The 19,550-nt window shown below is 39.8% G+C and overlaps 2 protein-coding genes across 2 annotated transcripts; both read right to left on the bottom strand.

Moving 5' to 3' along the window:
- Positions 1-232: 232 nt before the first annotated feature.
- On the bottom strand, positions 233-7,988 carry lrrc8db (leucine rich repeat containing 8 VRAC subunit Db). The gene is made up of 2 exons (XM_063892130.1): positions 6,809-7,988; positions 233-3,820 (listed from the first exon to the last, which is right to left on the bottom strand). Exon 2 carries the CDS (start codon positions 3,816-3,818, stop codon positions 1,263-1,265), a length of 2,556 nt encoding a protein of 851 aa, XP_063748200.1. The 5' UTR covers positions 3,819-3,820; positions 6,809-7,988; the 3' UTR covers positions 233-1,262.
- An 865-nt stretch (positions 7,989-8,853) lies between these two features.
- lrrc8c (leucine rich repeat containing 8 VRAC subunit C) lies at positions 8,854-18,750 on the bottom strand. The gene is made up of 3 exons (XM_063891860.1): positions 18,602-18,750; positions 13,839-13,981; positions 8,854-12,203 (listed from the first exon to the last, which is right to left on the bottom strand). Exons 2-3 carry the CDS (start codon positions 13,974-13,976, stop codon positions 9,957-9,959), a joined length of 2,385 nt encoding a protein of 794 aa, XP_063747930.1. The 5' UTR covers positions 13,977-13,981; positions 18,602-18,750; the 3' UTR covers positions 8,854-9,956.
- Positions 18,751-19,550: the final 800 nt, after the last annotated feature.

The following is a 19,550-nucleotide window of genomic DNA, read 5'->3' as shown; positions in this document are numbered from 1 at the left end:
AGATATAACACAGTACCCTTTTACTAGTCCTCCTACAACTATGTTCTATAAAAAAGTATGTAATTATATGGTACTTATGTCGAACGAGCTGGCCCTAAAATCACATTTTGTATCCTAAAAGTAAATACAAATCAGTTTGTAGATGGCTAATTGTTTGCAAATTACTTGATGAAAAAATGTGAGAAATACATATGGCTGGTACTTTCTTTGAAGAACAGTAAAGATAACAGTGTAATAAGTAATTGTTTTTATTCATGTAGCACATTTTAAAACCAGGTTTACAAAGTGCTGTGCAGAGGAACAGAGAACTGACAATGAGATAATAAATACATACAAAAAACTCACAAAATGCATGGTACACATAGTTTACGAAAAATAAATCAAACGTGAGCAAAAGTACAGCTAAGAAAAACATCAGTGCGGGTTGGCTGTACACAGGGAAACAATATACTCCTCTGGAGGAACAATAATCCAGTGTATCATAACATAATCACTTCTTACTGATGCAACATGTACATATATTCAAAGTATATTCAAATTGGAATGCATAGGTTTTATAAAGGTCATCCCTACACAGCCCTCCCATGTGTGTGCAGCATATCATTGTGGTCTATACTGTGGAGGTAAAGTGAAGAACACACTGGAAGCAGTAGTAGCATTATTAATACTTCTGGAGCTTTTATCACTTTTGTAGACTTCTTCATGGATGTAATTCACCTATTCAAACATATGAGCAAAGCTTTAAATTGGACCTTAAGTTTTCCTTTCAACCAAACCACATCGAGTGTATTTCCTGACCTAGTATTGTCTAAAAATAGTTTGATTTTATTTGTTCAGGTTTAGGGAATGGTGTCTTGCTCAGGAACACCTCGGTAGCACTTTCTTTCAGGGACTTGAACCGGTGACTTTCCAGTTCCCAAGCCAAGTCCCTATGGACTTTGCCACCACTGCCCTGGTACCTAGTTAGGTAAGTGATAAAACAAATTCACAAAAACAAAAAGGTGTATTGTTCCAAAATGACATAAATGTCCAATAGTTTTGCATACAAAAGGTACAAAGTGGGAGTGTTTTGATGCTATGCACATATTAACCAAAAATAAAGACATTGTGATAGACTGTTAACAAGATCATTTCTAGAATTCAACAAGCATTTCTCCAGTGGTTCCGACTTGCTCAAACATCATGAAGATAACTTTTACGTTTCTAAAGGCATACCTTTAAAAAAATGAAATGCTGGACATTTGATGCCACGCAGGATGTTACTACCGGCCATCACTTAGACACTTACAGCCATTTGGAAAAGAAACACTAGATTCCTGATTGATGCTCTCTTTGACCTCGCCGGGAAGCAAGTCAAACAGATGATCCTCCACAATCAGGCAGCTCTTGCGTAGCTGTCCGCACTGACCCAGCTGAACTGGGAGACGATCCAGACAGTTTCCCCTCAGCTCCAGGTGGGTCAGCTGCGAGAGTTGGCTAATCTTCTCTGGAATTGTGGAGATACAGTTGTGGCCGAGACATAAGGTTCTCAGTTTGCTGCACTTGAAGAGTTGCTTGGGAAGTACCTCCAATTTGTTGGCAGTAATGGCGAAGTGTTGGAGGTTCTGCAGGAAGCCGACTTCCAGTGGTATTGTCACAACGGAGTTGTGGCTAACATCGAGGTACCTCAACTTGAGAAGGGTGAATAATGATGAGGGTAGAGACTCTAGCTTGTTATGTGACAGATAAAGGGATTCAAGGTTTTTGACATGGCTTATTGACAATGGAATGGTGATGATCTTATTGTGCCAGAGTTTGAGGCAGGTCAGTCTCTTGAGGTGCTGAAAGCTGATGATCTCCTCAATGGTACGGATGTTGTTGGACTTTAGATCCAGTTCCTGAAGGTTATTCAAACTGAAAATAGCGTGAGGGATTCGCTCCAGCTCACAGTTGAGAAGCTCCAGTTCGGCGAGATTCATTATTTTCTTTAAACTATTAAGAACTAAGAGCTTTGTACCATCATTATGAATGACCAACTTGATCAGATGCGGCGACAGGTCCGTTATGTTTGTCGGGATCTTTGTGAGGTTGCTTTTGAGATGCAGAATCTTTAAGTGCCTGAGGTCTCTCAGGGACTCGAGTCCAATCATTTTGTTGTTTTCAGAGTTCAGGTTACCAATAAGGTACAGTTCCCTTAAATTTTTCAACAAGTAAACCCAGCTAGGAATCTCAGCGACATCTGTGAATTTGACATGAAGGCACCGGAGGTGATCACGGAGAAAAATGAAAGCAGTTTGCTCAACTTTGGCCGGACAGTGATATAAGTGCAGCTCCTGGAGGTTTATCATTTGTGAGATTTTAGCTGTTATCCTTGCCTCTGGGATTAATTCTAGTTTAAGGATTTCCAAATCAGTGAGATCAAATACAGCATCTGGCACTCCGGAGAGCATAAAAAGATGGAGTTCCAACTTTTCTTGAGGGTTGCGTATCACATGCTGCCGCAACTTCTCAAAGGTCCACTCGTGGTTCAGGCTGATCTCCCGAAGTTTGTTTTCACTCACCTCGGAGAGAAAAACCCCAAAGCGTTTTGAGTACAGCTGGTCGTACTGATCAACCATGTGGAGGAGGAACGCAAAGTCATTCTTCACATCTGGAATGTCACTGAAGCTGCTCTCCTCTCTGACTTTTTCAAAGGAATACTCTTTAAGTGGTCGCCGAAAAAGCCAGAACAGAGTGTAGATACAGATTACGCCATACGCGCATATGAGAGCAATGTAACTAACAAGGAGTTTCTTTAACATGAACGCCATGTTGTGTGTACAATGGAACCTCTTGTATCCAGTTAAATGCTTTATTTCAGGCTCACACACATGGTCGAAATCTATAGAAGCAACAAAAGTCATGGTGTAGCACAGGATCAGAATGAACTTCACTGTTTTGATGACGGTCTGAATGGCATACAACCTGTAGATCAGGTCACTGTCTTCCACATGGGCACGGAATTTCCGAACTTTTTCAAACAGGGCTTTGGCTTGCTCTCCGTCTTTCTTGTCCAGTATGGTCATGGCAGGAACTTCACTCACAAGCTTTTCAGCAGAAAAGGTGACCCCAGATTTGGTGAGCATTGGGGCGGACTGGTTTGGACTACCCTCCTCGCTGCTGGTGGACAGATGCTTCAGGAGGGTGGAAGCTCCTGCCAGTCTCTGCTTGTTCTCCTCCGAGTCCTCGCAGGCGGTTTCCGACAGCGCTTTGGTAGTCCAAGGTGATTCGAAACATTTTCCAAGTATGGAAACAAAATGTTCTATTTTGGAACTTGTCTTTGGGTACTTGAACCAAAAGTTGCTGCTGACCATTAATACGATAGTGTGGATCAGAGCGAGGTATGGGAAATATTTGGAATACCAAGGAAGGGCAACATGGTAGCACATCTGATTGACAAAAACATACTGCTGAAAATCCAGCTTGGTCCTGACACCTGTAGGCAGAGGCTGTCCAATAGAACTTGACTGTGTGACAGGGACTGTGGGGGGGATTTTATCAGGAGGCCTTTTAGCCATTAGAGGAGCAGCTTGCTCTCCAATGGCGCTTTCTTTGTTCCATAAACTATCAACTGTCTCCGGTGGTTGGGGTTGTATAAAGCCCCCAGTTCCCTCTGGAGTTGGTTCCAGTATGGGAAGACAAACTACTTGGTCCCTTGTTAACTGCATAGTTCCAGAAAATATGGCCAACATCAACATGACGATCCCCAGATAATCCATGAAGACATCCCACCATGGTTTCAGTATGCGATACGTTGGCTGGATGTCATTTAGGGAGGCTACTTCTGTGAGGGTGAACATTCCTGCAACAGAGAATATGAATTAACATCATGCTTTATTCTTCTCATTACAAAAACAACACATTTTGTATTAATCATGTTATTCTAGGATCCCTAACAACATCAGGCAAATGGACTGATAACGTACACTAGCCCTTAAGACAACTTTGGCACACACACATTTGTTTGAAAGTTGATTTATGTACATTGTCACTTCTGAAAAAAAACATTTAATGAAATGGGGCGAAGCCTGCGAGCTAGTTCAGGCAGTCAACTCGAGCATCAATGATACATTCGCACATAACGCCCCTCGTCACACTTGCAACCAACCAAACATATTCTCCTAATCTGGCACTCTGTTTAAACTGTTGGATCCGCCTACCTCTGCCTGCTAATGCTGCTGCTGCTGCTGCTGCTACTATTGCTGTTTCCACGCTGCTAATGTGTTCACTTCACAGCTGCTGCTGCGTTCACGTTGGCGATGCTCGCCTGCCCCACCACAACCCCAGCTTCCTCCCCAGTTTCCACCTGTAGGCTCGGGGGTTAGTTATCTAATCATCACTCAGGTTCTATGTTAATATGTGGAGTGATGAGGCCCGAGCCTAGACGCCAAACTCAAACTATACTGTTTCTAATAAACATATTAATGAAACACGTGAGTTGTCTGACTGAAACAAAATAACAGAAGATACTTATCCCAGATTTTTTTTCAATCTGTTTTTGTCATTTTACTTATTGAATTAACTGTTTTTCTCATAACCTCACCAAATGTGCATAATGAGACCAGGGACATCAGGTTTGTGTGTAATGGAAACCCTGCTGTCACGCTTTTCCTCTTTGCAGTGAAGTACATACTTTTCGAGTTAAGCAAATTTCCAGTTGTATGCACCTTACATAAGTAAATTAAAGCGTAATATAACCGCTACCTCCGTCTTAGCAATTCTATATTGAGCTGTGAACAGGAAAGTGTAAAATATATTTTTACTGAACACGTAATTCATGAAAAATAATACTGTGCAACTGAAGGACAAATGTTTACCTTAGCTTACAAATAGTATTAGATAGTTGTATTGGTAGTATTCATCTTATAGAAGGTAAAACTAATGCTTGTTTTGGAAGGGGGGAACTCAGTGAATAACACCTGCAACGTGCCCTTAGGGTGATAAAATGGCAAAACATCATAAATCCCTAGTCCCATAGTTACCAAACCTGTCATTGTACCAGTTTTTTAAATACATATCTAAAATAACCTAGTTGTCCATCACAGTACTGTTTTTTAAAATTACTTTTAAAGGCAATGTGTTATTTAACATATCCTAGATGCTAACAAACAAAGAATAACTTGGTCCTGTTTAAATGACTTACTTTATAAATATAAATTAAATCAGAAAGAGAAATACACATGGCCCTTTAATCCTCTGATGTGGAAGAAGTACTCAGATCTTGTTTGAGTAAAAGTAGAAGTACTCCGATCTTGTACTTGAGTAAAAGTAGAAGTACTCAGATCTTGTTTGAGCAATAGTAGAAGTACTCAGATCTTGTACTTGAGTAAAAGTAGAAGTACCAGAGTGTAGGAATACTCTGTCACAGTAAAAGTCCTGCATTCAAAATGTTCCTCCAGTGAAAGTAGAAAGTATTCTCATCTAAATGTACTTAAAGTAGCGACAGTAAAAGTAGAAGTGCTCAGATCTTGTACTTGAGTAAAGTAGAAGTACCAGAGTGTAGGAATACTCTGTCACAGTAAAAGTATTCTAAATGTTCCTCCAGTGAAAGTAGAAAGTACTCTCATCTAAATGTACTTAAAGTAGACACAGTAAAAGTAGTCATTGTTTGATTGGTCCATTTCAGAATAATATCTCTGATATGTTTTATAATTATTGATCATTAAAGTGATCTCAGAGCTGGTAAAGGTGCAGCTTGTTTGAATGGCTTTGTATACTGCAGGGTAGCTGCTGGATTTACTCCAGGTGAACTAAAGTCTGATTTAAGGGTTGGTTATATTTTCCATCATCTGTAAAGTAACTAAAGATATTAAACACATTTGTTGGAGTAAAATTACACTATTTATCTCTGAATTGTAAGGCAGTATAAGAACAAAGTAGCAAAAATTGTGAAGGGAAGTCTCTCAAAATTATACTTAAGTACAGTACTTGAGTAGGCCTAAATCTAATTGGTTGATTTACACCACTCTTAATCCTATACAATCTAATACAACACTGTTGACTACTTAAAGTAAGATTCTGCAGTATTCTATCGTACTGCATTTTGCACATTGTTTCAAATGTTCTAGTTAATAAACAAACATGTATGCATATTATTATTTCCCATACTAGTTAACAATGTGACCAATAGAAACTCAGCATATATATTAGGACACTGAGTGCTGGTAGGATTCACTGGTTGTGTCCTCCAGTTCGGACAAGGCCTCATTCTGAAGAGGCTCAGACTGATCAGCCATGTCAGATTGTTATGGATTTATTTAGAGGACACTGCCCTTGAACTGGGGCACACCACACCATTGTCTGCAGAGACAGTACAGTACATACCATGCAACACAAACTCCCAACCTCAAATGTAATCCATCATACTGTGTGTAGCATTGATATCTTTAACTGTACACAGTTTGTTTGCTATGGTAAATACCAAGACGTTCAATAATACAAACAATATATGTGACACTACTGTGTCTCAATTCTTTTGTGTATGTTTAAAACACAAAGGCGACTATTTTTAACGAGGCTATAGAGCAGGTTGAGACTGGCTCCAGCAGCTAGACGCATCCATGAACAAAACACAAGCGGTGAATGTCCGTGGAGCCTTTAAACGCAGCACTGATAGCTGCTCTCCTTTAGAAAATCACGACGCGTCCTGATTACATTAGTCCACCAAATAAACTGCTGGTTAATGTTATTAGCCAAACACGCTAACACGTTTGGGCCAGAGAATATCGGTTCCATTTAAGACAATGAATAACATAAACGACCTCCATCACACATACACATAGGTACACACCTTCGGGAGGTCTGGTCCAGTTATGTCGTTGGTAGCACTGCCGAACAACGCCTCTTCTTACAAGCCATGTTCCGCTGCAGTAATGAAGCCGTCCATTCTTCGTATCAGTTCAACCGTGGGCCTGCTGGCCTGGTGTAAGCAGCTTAGATCAGTCTCTCCCCCCACTTCGCGTCAGATGGTTGGGTCCTCTCCGCCTCTGACAGCCGGGCGGCAGCAGCTGCTGGAGGTTTTCCTGGGTTGATGGTATTCTCACGCTCGCCGAGGTTGTTCTCGCTATGGTTTTAGTATGACCATAAGATGGTAACAGCCCTGTTGTGATGTGCAGGATACATCTCTCCTGGTGTGGCAAAGGTGTTTCACATTTGATTCTGATTCACATCAGAACCTGATATGATGTACACAGCATAGAGCTCTCTAAACAGGAGATGACCCACTGAAGTTAGGGACCGTCGTAAAAGTGCTAAGGGGTGCAATATCAGTTATATCACAGCTTTGTTTTATTTCGTCTAAAAACTGCAAACCTTTGACTATAAGAAAACTGCAAGAGACTCTTGTAGTAGATTCCTATTTTTGTGAACATTTTTTTAGGGAAAAGGCAATTTTGTCACGTGTGCATCTGCTCTGTGCAGTCTTTGTAAATATAAAAAATGTAGAAAAATTCAACATATACACTTTTGCAATTATATTAAATAATACTCACCTAATGCTACCTTCCTTTTGTAAATGGATATACTTGGTAATTGCAGTAGGGATTGTTTATTCAATTTAAGATTAATCTTGTGGCAGCCGCCCGTAACGTTTTTAATTTTAAAGAAACAAATATTAACATCTTATGTTAATATTCTGCCCCAAAACATTGTCCTAAGTAAAGGTCCCCCATTATGTAAAATGCACATTTTGCTGTCTTTTGTACATAAATATGTGTCCCCGGTGTGTAAGGAGACTCACAAAAGGTCAGAAAATACAACCCTCTCTCTTTTCTTCGTTACCCACATCTCTAAAAACTGGGGTACAAACGAGCTGATCCAGATTTGCTGCCGATATGACGTCATATCGGAAATGTGGGCTGGCTTTACATTGAACTCCTGGCAAGGTCCCCCCCACGTGACACGTCCCAACCTATCATCCCCAATATACGGTCGCGAGCTGAATCCCCTCAGCAGCACCTGTGTGTGTGTGTGTGTGTGTGTGTGTGTGTGTGTGTGTGTGTGTGTGTGTGTGTGTGTGTGTGTGTGTGTGTGTGTGTGTGTGTGTGTGTGTGTGTGTGTGTGTGTGTTCAGTAGGATGTCTGTAGGAGGGACTTAGAGTTGTTGTATATAATACATATGTCACTGTTCTAGTGGTAAACACTGAGAAGTGTTTCAGATATAATGCTGGATGTGGTTTGGAACATCATATGGCGTTTAATCACGGCAGCGTTTAGCTGAGTTTCTCCGCAGGTAACTTACCTGCCTGTTTCTTTTAACAGCACAAACTAGCACAAACGTGGCACGAACGATAGCAAGTAGTTTGGAGAGATTTAGACGTGGGGGGGGTTGCGTGACGTCACGGGTCAGAAAATGTATTTTTGAACAACTTAAAAGCCTTAATAGCACAAACAAATTTGTTTACGGGGGGGGGGGCAGCTTCAGGCAGGTTAGAAACTTCTCTACCACTAGAACTGAGACATTATATGTATTATATATATATATATATATATATATATATACAACAACTCTAAGTCCCTCCTGCAGACATCCTGCTGAACACACACACACAGGTGCTGCTGAGGGGATTCAAAGGGGCGTGGCCAGCTTCAGTTCATTTGCACCAAAGGGAAAGTCACAGAATCAGCACTTTCCGAAACGGTGCTGAAACAGCAGGATAGCGGACATGCTAAAATGCATGATCTGTTTGGTATTTTGAGCAAAACAAGTCAGAGACATGTTTTTTTTTAAAATATATTTGAGACCTATAATATATGCCATAAAAGAGCATAATAGGAGACCTTTAAATGGTTGATTTTTGTTCTGTTAGGACTTTAAGAAAAAATCCGACTGAGGATATGACATTTCCAAATGTTGGTTTTTTTGTTTATTGGTCAACAAAATAAAATACTGTTTATGAAAATACACTTTTGTAATAGGTCGCATATTTCTTGTGCACATTTCAAGATTGGAAGAAAAACATGTATATTACAATCCTTTACGTTTAATGCACTTGAAATGTTCATTTTTCTGTCATACTGAATTGTTAAGCCAAGGCATTACATGTACTTATATCCCTTGTTTTTTGCAATTTGCCTTCTGAGCTCCTCATGAGCTAACAGTCTCTTGAAAAATAAAAAAATATTAAGGGCAACATACAACATACTTAAGGCTACTGACCTAAACTAAGGTTATCAGTTTGAATATCTCTTCAGTAATCAAATTATTTTATGTAGCACTGACAGGAAATGTGCATTAAAATAGTTTGGGAAAAGGCTTATTTTACTTTCTTGCCAAGACTTAGATAATGAGATGGATGAAACTTGTGCTTGTTAGCAAAATATGAAACTCCAGCCAGTACAAAGTTAGCTTAGCATTCATACTGGAATCTCAGGGGGAAGTAGCTAGCCTGTTTCTGTCCAATGATTATAAAAAATATGCCTACCAGATCCAGCACCTCTAAAGCTCACTAATTAGGAGAACCAGAACTACACCAGGCCCTTAAATAGTCCAGTTAAAAACCAAGACAATAACTAATTGCTATTTTAAAATGTCAGTTTTAGTGCAGCTACAAGCAAGCTATGTGAGATATATTCAGTCACTTTTACAAAAGCTGGCAGGTGTGTTTTCACCATTGGACAGAAGCAGGCAGTCATGTTAAATTTGAAAATATGAGATTGATGTCAATCTTCTCATCTGACTCTTAGCAAGAACTACTACTTTAGGAAGGATTTGTGGCGTGACAGTATGTGACAAATGAACAGCAGAACAATAAACCCTGTTGCAGCCGCACTCCATGTGACAACATGAATAAGTACATCGCATTTTTTCAAGGAAACATTAAAAAAGAAGTATTCTAACAGCAGTGTTATACTTATGTTTGGTAATGAGTTCATACAAAACAAATGCTCTGATCTGGTAGACAGAACACACAGCAGGCACTGTGGCTACTATAAGGCATCTCACTCAGCCTTCATTTGGTCCCTGACATCAGAAGGCAGAGTTTCAAACAGTGTCTCTTCCACTATAAGGCCACTGCGCTTCAAAGCATGACAGCAACCAAGCTCTTGTGGCAGAACCTCAAAGTGGTTGAACTTTAGGTCCAAGTATGTGAGGAGAGCCAGGTAGGAAACCTTTGGTGAGAGTATGGACAGTGAGTTTTTGCCAAGCTTTAGTGTTTTGAGCTTTTTGCAAAAGAAGAGCTCATCTGGTAGATTTTCGATTTTGTTACAGACCACAGAGAAATACTGTAGACTCTGAAGGACACCAATTTCTGGAGGGATGAATCGGATGTCGTTGTTGGACAGGTCCAGGTAGCGAAGCTTGTTGCACAAAAACAGGTGCGAAGGCAATATCTCGATCTTGTTGTGGCAGAAGTAGAGGCGCTCTAGGCTACCAAGCTTTTTGATATGCTCTGGGATATACATGATACTGTTGTACCACAGTTTGAGGCAAGTGAGCTTTCGAAGATGTTGGAAGCTGATTATCTCTTCTATTGATCGCAGGTTATTCTCTTTCAGGTCGATCTCTTGCAGGTTCGTTAGGCTGAAGATTGCATGTGGGATGCGTTCCAGATCACAACGCACTAGCTCCAGCTCGATCAGGTTGGTCATCTTTTTCAGGTTGTTGAGCATTACTAGCTTAGTGCTGTCATTGTGAAAGTATAGCCGAAGCAGATGGCTGGACACATCGACTATAGACTGGGGTATCTTTGTCAAATTACTCTTAAGGGAGAGCGTTTTTAAACACTTCATGTCCCGCAGTGACTCAAGAACTATGTTTTTGGAAGCGTCAGGGCTCAGAGACCCAGTGAGATAGAGCTCCTCTAAGTTGCGCAGGCCGTACATCCAGTTTGGAAGTTCCCTGTTATCATCAAATTTAACACGAAGCACTTTCAGGTTCTCTTTGAGGAAGGAGGTAGCTGTTGTGTGCAACTTTAGAGAGCACTGGTAAAGAGACAGCTCCTGAAGGTTCTCCAGTTGAGAGATTGAGGCAAGGATGGTGACATTGTTGATGATCTCTAGCTTGAGTGATTGCAGCTCTGTCAACTCAAAGACAGTGTCAGGTAACCCCGGGAGCATGAACAGTTGAAGTTCAAGTCTGTTGTTGCTGTTAGTCTGCAGTCTCTGACGCAGCTTCTCTGCGGTCCACTCATGATTGAGGTTGAGCTGTTTAAGTTTGTTCTCACTGACCTCGGAGAGAAAAACTGCAAATCGTTTGGAATACAGCGGGTCATATTGATCAATCATGTGTAGCATGAAGGCAAAGTCGTTCTTGACGTCTGGGATGTCATTGATGCCCGTTTCCTGTCGCACATACTCAAAGGAGTATTCTTTTAGTGAGCGGTAAAACAGCCAGTAAGACGTGTAAAGGCTTGTTAATCCATAGACAGCCACTAAAAACAGGTAACAGTAGGAAAGCTTAGAAAACAGATGAGCCATTGTGTGATTACATTCAAAGTTCTCGTAGCCTGTCATTTCCTGGATATCAACTACACAATGCACTCTATTCTGCACTTTGTTCACTAGAGAACTATTGTAGGCAATGATCAGGAGGAATTTAAATACCTTGAACACAGTCTGCCGTACGTACATTAGATAAAGGATATCTCCTTCCTCAACATGCAAACGGAACTTCTTCACCTTTTCAAAAAGAGCTTTTGCTTGTTCACCCTCTTTTTTATCAAGAGCACTCGCTGATGGCTTGTCAACCACAATTTTTTCGGGGATCGACCTGAGGGATTGTGTCTTTTCCAAGCTTCCTTCTCCAGGAGACACGGCGATGTTGGACCTAAGAGTGAAGCTCTTTTTATCCTTTTCTTCAGGATTTTCTCCGGACACCTCTGATAAAGCTCTTGTGGTCCAGGGAGAATCAAAGCACTTGCCAAGCATGGAGATAAAATGCTCTATTTTAGAGCTAGAGCCGGGGAATTTGAACCAGAAGTTGCTACACACCATGAAAATGAGTGTGTGCATGAGAACCAAAAAAGGAAAGTACTTGGCATACCAATGCAGAGCCATCTCGTAACACATTTGATTGATGAAACTGTACTGTTGCAGATCCAGATCCGTCTTCAGGCCTGTCTTTTCTCTTGGTGCAGCAGAAATATTGGATTGCAGGTGTAACAGTGAATTCACTTCCACTTCACTTGTGTTCTCTGGATGCAGCAAAACTCTCTGAGGAAGGCATATGATTTTATCTTGCATTACCTGAAACAAAACATAGAAAAAGATAAAGATAACGGTGAAGGTATCTTAACATTAGTTTGATCAATCAATTGTGATGCTGAGCAGGATACAAGTGTGTTTTTGATCTTCCTTTGACATTTTCCAATGCAGTTCCATCTGAGACAGCTGAATGTGGGAATATCTATTTTTTTTAAAACATAATCATTTGCTCATATGAGACAGAAACCCTTGTAATAGAAAGCATATGTGTACTCTGAACCGGACATTAGACACATGATTTTAACATCTGGATTTCTCCTTGAGAAAGGCAATTTCTTAACCATGTATAACACAGGCCAATAAGTCTGACAACACTCCACAGCTGGCTCAGGAAGGCACATGCAATGACTCACTGCCAAGGAATAGCTCTGTTACTGTGCTAACGGTAAATAGAGTAACAGGAACTGTTGCATAAATACAAGGATTTACCAGGCTTCAGTGCAGATAAAACGTTACTGAATTCCTCTCCCACCTGATTTCGATAAATAACACGTTTACCGAGTGCAAGTTATCATACTAAATACTGGCCAAAAGCTTGCAACAGTAAACAACAACTGTCTTTAGTATGTACAGTAAATAATGAAAAACAGATGCTTTCTTTGCAATGTAATAACAGGAAATGGGCACTTTAATTCAATAGCGGCAGGGCAGTAGGGGAGGCATTTTGTGCACTCTGTTTTTACACTACAGCCGTGGATAATCTGAAACTATTATGTAACTGCAAGCAAACCGCAAAAATTAGAGTAAAAAAGACATTATTCCTATTGTAAGGGTATGCTGTTGTGCTGCAGGACATCAGACTGAGACACAAGTCAGGTCGGCTGTTGTCTGTGCACAAATGATTATACAAAGTCAGTCTCTCTGTTTTTCTCCTCACTTTAAATGCAGAGCATATCGTGTGAGGCAATGAAGTAATTACACAAAATGGAATGTTGATAAAGTTCTGACTTCTGAAGTAAACTTGGCTACATAAATAGTTATCCGCTCCATTTACAAACTATTAGATTATGTCCAAACACTGTTATAGCAAGACTGGGAAACAATAGCTGATCCCAGCCTGATAAATATCCTGTTACTGTTTTTTTGAAGAATGTTTTGGTATAATTTCCACTATTTGCACAACAGAGAATTGCAGCAGCCAAAAAAACAGTCCTATTTTCCCCACAGAGAGAAGTAAAGCGCCAGGCCAAAAGAGTTTGGAATCTCATGTTTACTAAAATGGGCTCGGTGGGAAAATGTTTCCCCTGGTAAACTCCTGTTGGGCTGAATGCTTCCTTTACCGCACACAGGCCAGGTTGTAAAATAAGAGAATTAGTGTCTTTGAGCTGGTGCCAGTGCAAGAGGCACAGCAGTAATGTTCTATAATGGTATTTTAGAGTGCCTAAACATGAATAGAATAACTGTTGATGTAATGAAAAATAGAGCAATTCCTTTTATCTCGTACACATGTTGCAGTTTGAACTACATTAGTGTCCATTAGCTACATAGCTCCCATGCTTTCAAAGAGATGGTTACTGTTGAAAAGAGTAAACACAAGCAGCACAAGTCATTACAAACCAGCATGCTTAGAATGTGTTCTCTTCAGTAGAGATATCATGGTGAGCCACTGTTACTGACCTGAAGAGTGCATCCAAACACACCAATCATGAGCATGACTACGGACAGGTAGTCAGTGAACACATCCCACCACGGCTTCAGGACTCTGAAAGCTGGCTGCTGATCAGAGAGCTGCCGGAATTCCATCACAGGAATCATGATGCCTAAGAAAAGAGTGGACCGTTAGAGCCACATGACTTCTATTTTCATACAATGAGAAAAACATTTTTTGGCCATAGGGAGGTGAAACAGGACAATAGTTAGTATGCACTATGAATGATTTTTATTCAGTTCAAGTCACAACAATATATGTTTTCAGCTCACATTCAAGTCTCCCTCAAGATGAACTGTAAGGAATTTGTTAAAACCTGAACCATCAATATAGTGCTATTTGTAAATAGTTCTTTAATGCTAACTAGCGAAACCTTAGCATGATAGCAAGATAACTTTGACCCTGGTAAACATTACACCGTCCAAGCAGTACATTTTAGCACTGTCATTGTGAGCATTTTAGCATACTATTAGCGTTTGGCTGAAGCTTTTTTATAAAAGTCACCCATATAAATTATATTAATACATAAATGTGTGCATTAATAATTGCATGGCAACATTTAAATGACGATTGCTAGCTATTTTCTTCCCATTTTTGAATAAAGATTAGACAAGATTCAACTTTATTGTCTTTGCAACAAAATGCGGTTAGCTGGCGTTTGAACTGCCAAAGCCACCGGAGACGGAGAGTGACAGTAGTCCTTTGTGAAATATTGTCCTTTACCTAATTTGAAAAGAGTCATTGCATAGACATAGCACAGTGGGCAAAGCAGGGGCCTTTAGCGAAAGAATTTCATAGTGTTTACCTAGCGATTAGTTAGAGGAAAGACGTCCATATATATACTAAAACTAATGGCCTTCCCATCACGCTCAGTTGTACATTTTGTTTAGAGACAATTCTAAGTTGTTAGCATAACAACATAATTAACTGACAAGCTGATGAGGGTAAACATACCTGAGAAACATTAAGCAGCTATCATAGCAGAGGCCTCTTGCTGTAGAGCCCAAGTCAAAACCCAAATAGTCCTCTTTTCCCAGACCGGCCATGAACCTTGAGGTTTCACACGTTGTCTAATTTGGCATTTACTCAGTGGGAAATAAAGTCCACTAAATACAGAATGTTTTCATCCCTCTGATTGGTCCCTCTCTAATGGAGCTTAACATTATACAGAAAGACGTTAAAAAGTAAGTATTTAAAAGTGAGTGCCCACTGAATAGTAAAACTATGATTAATTTGGTACATCTTGTGTTTTTAGACATTAACTTCATAGTCTAACAAGCCAACATGTTTGTTAAGTGGCTTTTATGAACACAATTACCAAACTGAATTACACCGGATCTCCTTTTACACACAGCATGCTCCTCTAGCTTTTAATCACTAAAAAACTATTGAAACACTTTGTTAACAGCTGCAGCATGATAGAGAGTGGTTATCCCTGCAGCAGCCTTCTGCTCACACTGTGGTCACCTTCTGTAAAGTGCTTACTAGAGCTTCCAGTGTCCTATTTCCATTCTCTGTCTGGAAGTAGGTCGGCTGCAGTGTCATTCAAACTTTAGAGGCTTAGTTGATGACAATTCTGCACCATTTTTGTAGTTAAACATCTCAATGTGAAATATATATAGCATTATCATATATATGCTAAAACTTTAAAATACCATCCAAAAAGCATCAGGTTAAATGAATAAGCTACAAATATCCTTACTATAATGTTCAGTTTTTTACCCTATGCAGCTCCAACATGCCAAGCAGACAGGTGCCAATATGTCAATACACTTTTAGCGCGAACCCCACCTGAGAGAAGCTGTCAGAGTGGGCAAACATAACAAGGACCCTCAAAGCGGTGATCCCCAGTTTTATCACAGACAATGTAAAGTGACAAAGGAACTCTGCCATTAAGTAAACGAAAACTTGATTCTTCAGTGACTGTCACCCATTTGTATTGTATTACTACTCACTGTAAGCCATTATTGATTCTTCCATCTCCGTGTCATGAACAACAGGAGGGCTGCAGAGTAGATGTTGTTTAAACTGAGCTGTCTGCTGATGGTTGAGGGTTAGTTCAGCCGAAATGCAAGAACCATTCATCTCACTTATGTACTGTATGTGCTGGTGTTATGAGCCAATGTTTAATGTATCTTAATGGAATTTAGTTTTTCTAGCATTGAAAAATGTTTATTAAATAAAAAACAGCAACATTGACATTGACATTCAGCCCCAATGATATCTCGTTGCAGTTTTCATTGGAACTACTTTTACTAGGCTCTCCAAATAAATAGTCCCTGTGAATCTGAATCTGTGTGAACCCAGTGTTTTACAGTGTATACAAGTACCTGTACTATTATTTGAATTAAGATCAATGTTGAGGAACTTTAACGTGGGTATTTTTATTTTTTATCAACTTTGTGCTCCACAACTTTGCAAAAATTAGATTTTAGATCCATTAAATATCTTTGGCAGCTATAGTTGCAAGTTAGTTTCTTGTATAGAAAACATGTATTATACAATATAATTTTCCCACCGTTTCAAAGTGTGGACACTTCCTGGCCTCCTAGGAACACTGAGTAATAAAAGGTTGTGAAGGACTGATTATTGTGGAGCCTGATGACCTTCTTTAGTTCAAAATCAGTATATTTATGTTAGGGCAGTGACAAAGTGATAAGGGTAAAACTTCAGCAAAGAATGAGAGGTGAAAGTAATAATAGCCTATCATAACCAACAGAGGTAAACTTAAGAACGCTCAGCTCTTTTTTTTGCAGGAATCACAAATTTCCTTTTGGTCCTTCAGCAAATGTTCTGATTCTAGGTCTGTACCAGTCTGCAGCTCAGGGACAGAGAACCTCTGTATTATAATACTGGTAGAGAAAAAGTAGTCAAAATGACCTCCACCTGAACCAGCTAGAACATTAACATGCTCTATGGGTTAATGCTTCAGTAACAACAATCCGACAGCATCATATTCAGTATTCTAGCATTCTCAACAAAGATTTTCAGCAGCATATGCTACTTTCACTTTTAATACTTCAAGTACATTTCAGATGACTTTTCAGAACGGGACTTTTATACAGTTATTTTATATTAACCTTATTTGTATTTTTAGGATTATCCAGAAATGCAGGCTAGTGATGCTGATCATGAGAAAAGTGTAGGCCCTGCAAAGAAATTATATCATTCTTTTTAAAGCAGCTCCGACAATTACACATTGCACCTTTATAACAATGGGGTTCTCTCAGAACACAGATTATGAGAAGATTGTCCAAAATTGGATGAGCAGATGTAAAGAAATTCTGAATAGTACACTCCAAAACTCAACATTTCCATATCATTTCATTAGATCCTCTATGCCTCGACACGCCTCTCGAACTCCACTCCATCACTTTGCAATGCAGGCTTCAGGTCTCAATCCGACACAGATACAACCCACTGACATATACACACAATAGGTGAATTCTTCCATTAGGGTTCAGATACAAATTCCAAACACTTAATAGAGATGCAGGAATGAGTCGTGAAAACGGAAATGAGACGGCATCTTAGCGCTTAAGAGTTCCCTCGTCTTTTAGTGAATGGTTTTGTGAACGTGATATCAGTTAGATACCTGAAAAAAGGTCTGTGATTAACACAAGCTAAAGGGATTTTAACATTTTGTTCTACGGCATAAACGACGTCAGTAGATACCCCACTGGGAATGAGTGGTTTTAAATGTCCTAAAAAGGGTGTCCTAACAAGCGTGTAAACAAACATTAGCCGCCTTTAGCTTAGCGATAGTGATACAAAGTCATGTGACCTTGATAGTTTGTATATAGGCCTAACTTAATGTTAACTTTTTACTTCTGGCGATTGTAATTATAAGCTTCAATTATTATAAAAGTGGTTTAAATATGTCGAGATTGTCCTGCTGTAAGAAACGTAAAAGTATGCTAGACATGTTAGCCACAGACCTTCCGCAATATCCCCACATCCAATGGAGAATTCCCTTGTTCGGCCTACAAAAACACGTCATTATTGCAACACTCTATTACTAAAAGGTAGGCTATTACAATCAATCTACATATGTGTCTCAGAGTGGAATGTCTGGAAAGCAGATGACTGTATGATACTTTACAAGTTTTAATAACTGGGTTGATTCATGGAAAAAGAAAAAACCAGGGCACAGAGAATATATGCTTTTGGGTCAGTGTGTGAAGCCTGTGTTTAGCATTAGTACTCAGGAGAATTCCTGTCTTTCCCCTGGATGAGTCAGCCATTGAGTGAGCTGACCAGGCCCTATCTTTGTCCCTTCCTGACAGGAAATTTGTCTGAATCCCAGATCTCCAAAAACAGACATGTTTGGAAACACACCCAGCCCCAGGCAAACAAAAAGTCCTGTCTCGTTAAGGATGTGGAAAAAAACTACCCGCAATGCAGAAAAAAAACCCATCTTGGCTGTTATTAATGAGGCATACTATTCTAACTTAAAACGGAAGCTCCTGGAAAAGTGCAAATACTGTGAGAGGAGCTGTGATTCATCCTGATGTCTGCACTAACCAGCAATAACCGTTATAATATTAAGACAGATTTAAGAGGGAGAGTTGATCGCGCCTTTAAGGCTGTAAAACTAATGCGCAGTCACAAAGCCCGTGTGTGTACACCAGGTAAACTAACGGAATGCGGGTCGCAGTGTAATTGACGCCCCGCAGATAGTCCATATCTCGGACAGTATGTTGGCTACATCACAGCAGTGTCAGTGGTTTACCTTTTTAGATGAGAGCTGGAGCTGAGGATGTGAGTGATCGTCTTTCAGGCGGGGATCTCTCGGATCATGATGTGCGCGTTCCCCCTCTCTCTGTCCGCAGACCTTCCTGGATCCTCGGCAGCCCGGGCAGGCATGTCCTGTCAGACTGAGCGAGGGGCGGGGACTCTGGAGGAACCGGGCTGAGACTCACTGATCAGTAGTGTTTATGACACAGCTGGAGAGGGGAAAGGCCAATACTCAGACAATTCTCTGCTGATTATACTCACAACATCAGCTATATCCTTAAGGATACTCTTATTTAATAGCGTTGTAGCTATGGACAATATCTATGTTTGCCGTACAGTGGATAAACAAGTATCCTTCTCATATCCTGTATTTAAGAAAATGTAGACTACCTATACAGCATTGTAATGGTAAAAGCAAAAAAGCAAAAGTCCTAAAAATACACTTTTTTTAAAATGCACAGTATTAGCCAATCATCAGCTAGATGTAGCCTCATTTAATTATTGAAAGACATATTTTAATATGAAATGCATATTGGCAGTGCTTGAAAGTCACTAAGTGCATTAACTTAAGTAGCCTGTAGCCGATTCAAGTATAATTCGAGGTACTTGTTCTCACAGTACTTGAGAGTTCCATTGTATAATACTAAATACTTTCTCCACTAGTGTTCAAAGGAAACATTGTACTTTTTACCCGTCCACATTTATTAGACAACATTGGTTACCTTTAACCTTGCAAGTTCATATTATTCAAACACTAACTAATTGTGATTTATTTTTTATTATAGATTAGCATTATTAACAGTCATTCAAATTAGCTCCACCTTTACAGTTTCAAAATGTAGCAGATGAACAAACAACTGAATAACTAATCAAAATCAAGTAATACAAAATAACTGAAGCACTTTTTTCTTCTAGCATAGTATCAGTGGTGTGCAATAACTTAG

This window comes from Eleginops maclovinus, chromosome 9, assembly GCF_036324505.1.
Source record: "Eleginops maclovinus isolate JMC-PN-2008 ecotype Puerto Natales chromosome 9, JC_Emac_rtc_rv5, whole genome shotgun sequence".
Lineage (NCBI taxonomy): Eukaryota > Metazoa > Chordata > Actinopteri > Perciformes > Eleginopidae > Eleginops > Eleginops maclovinus.
This window is presented reverse-complemented; position numbering and strand designations above follow the sequence as displayed.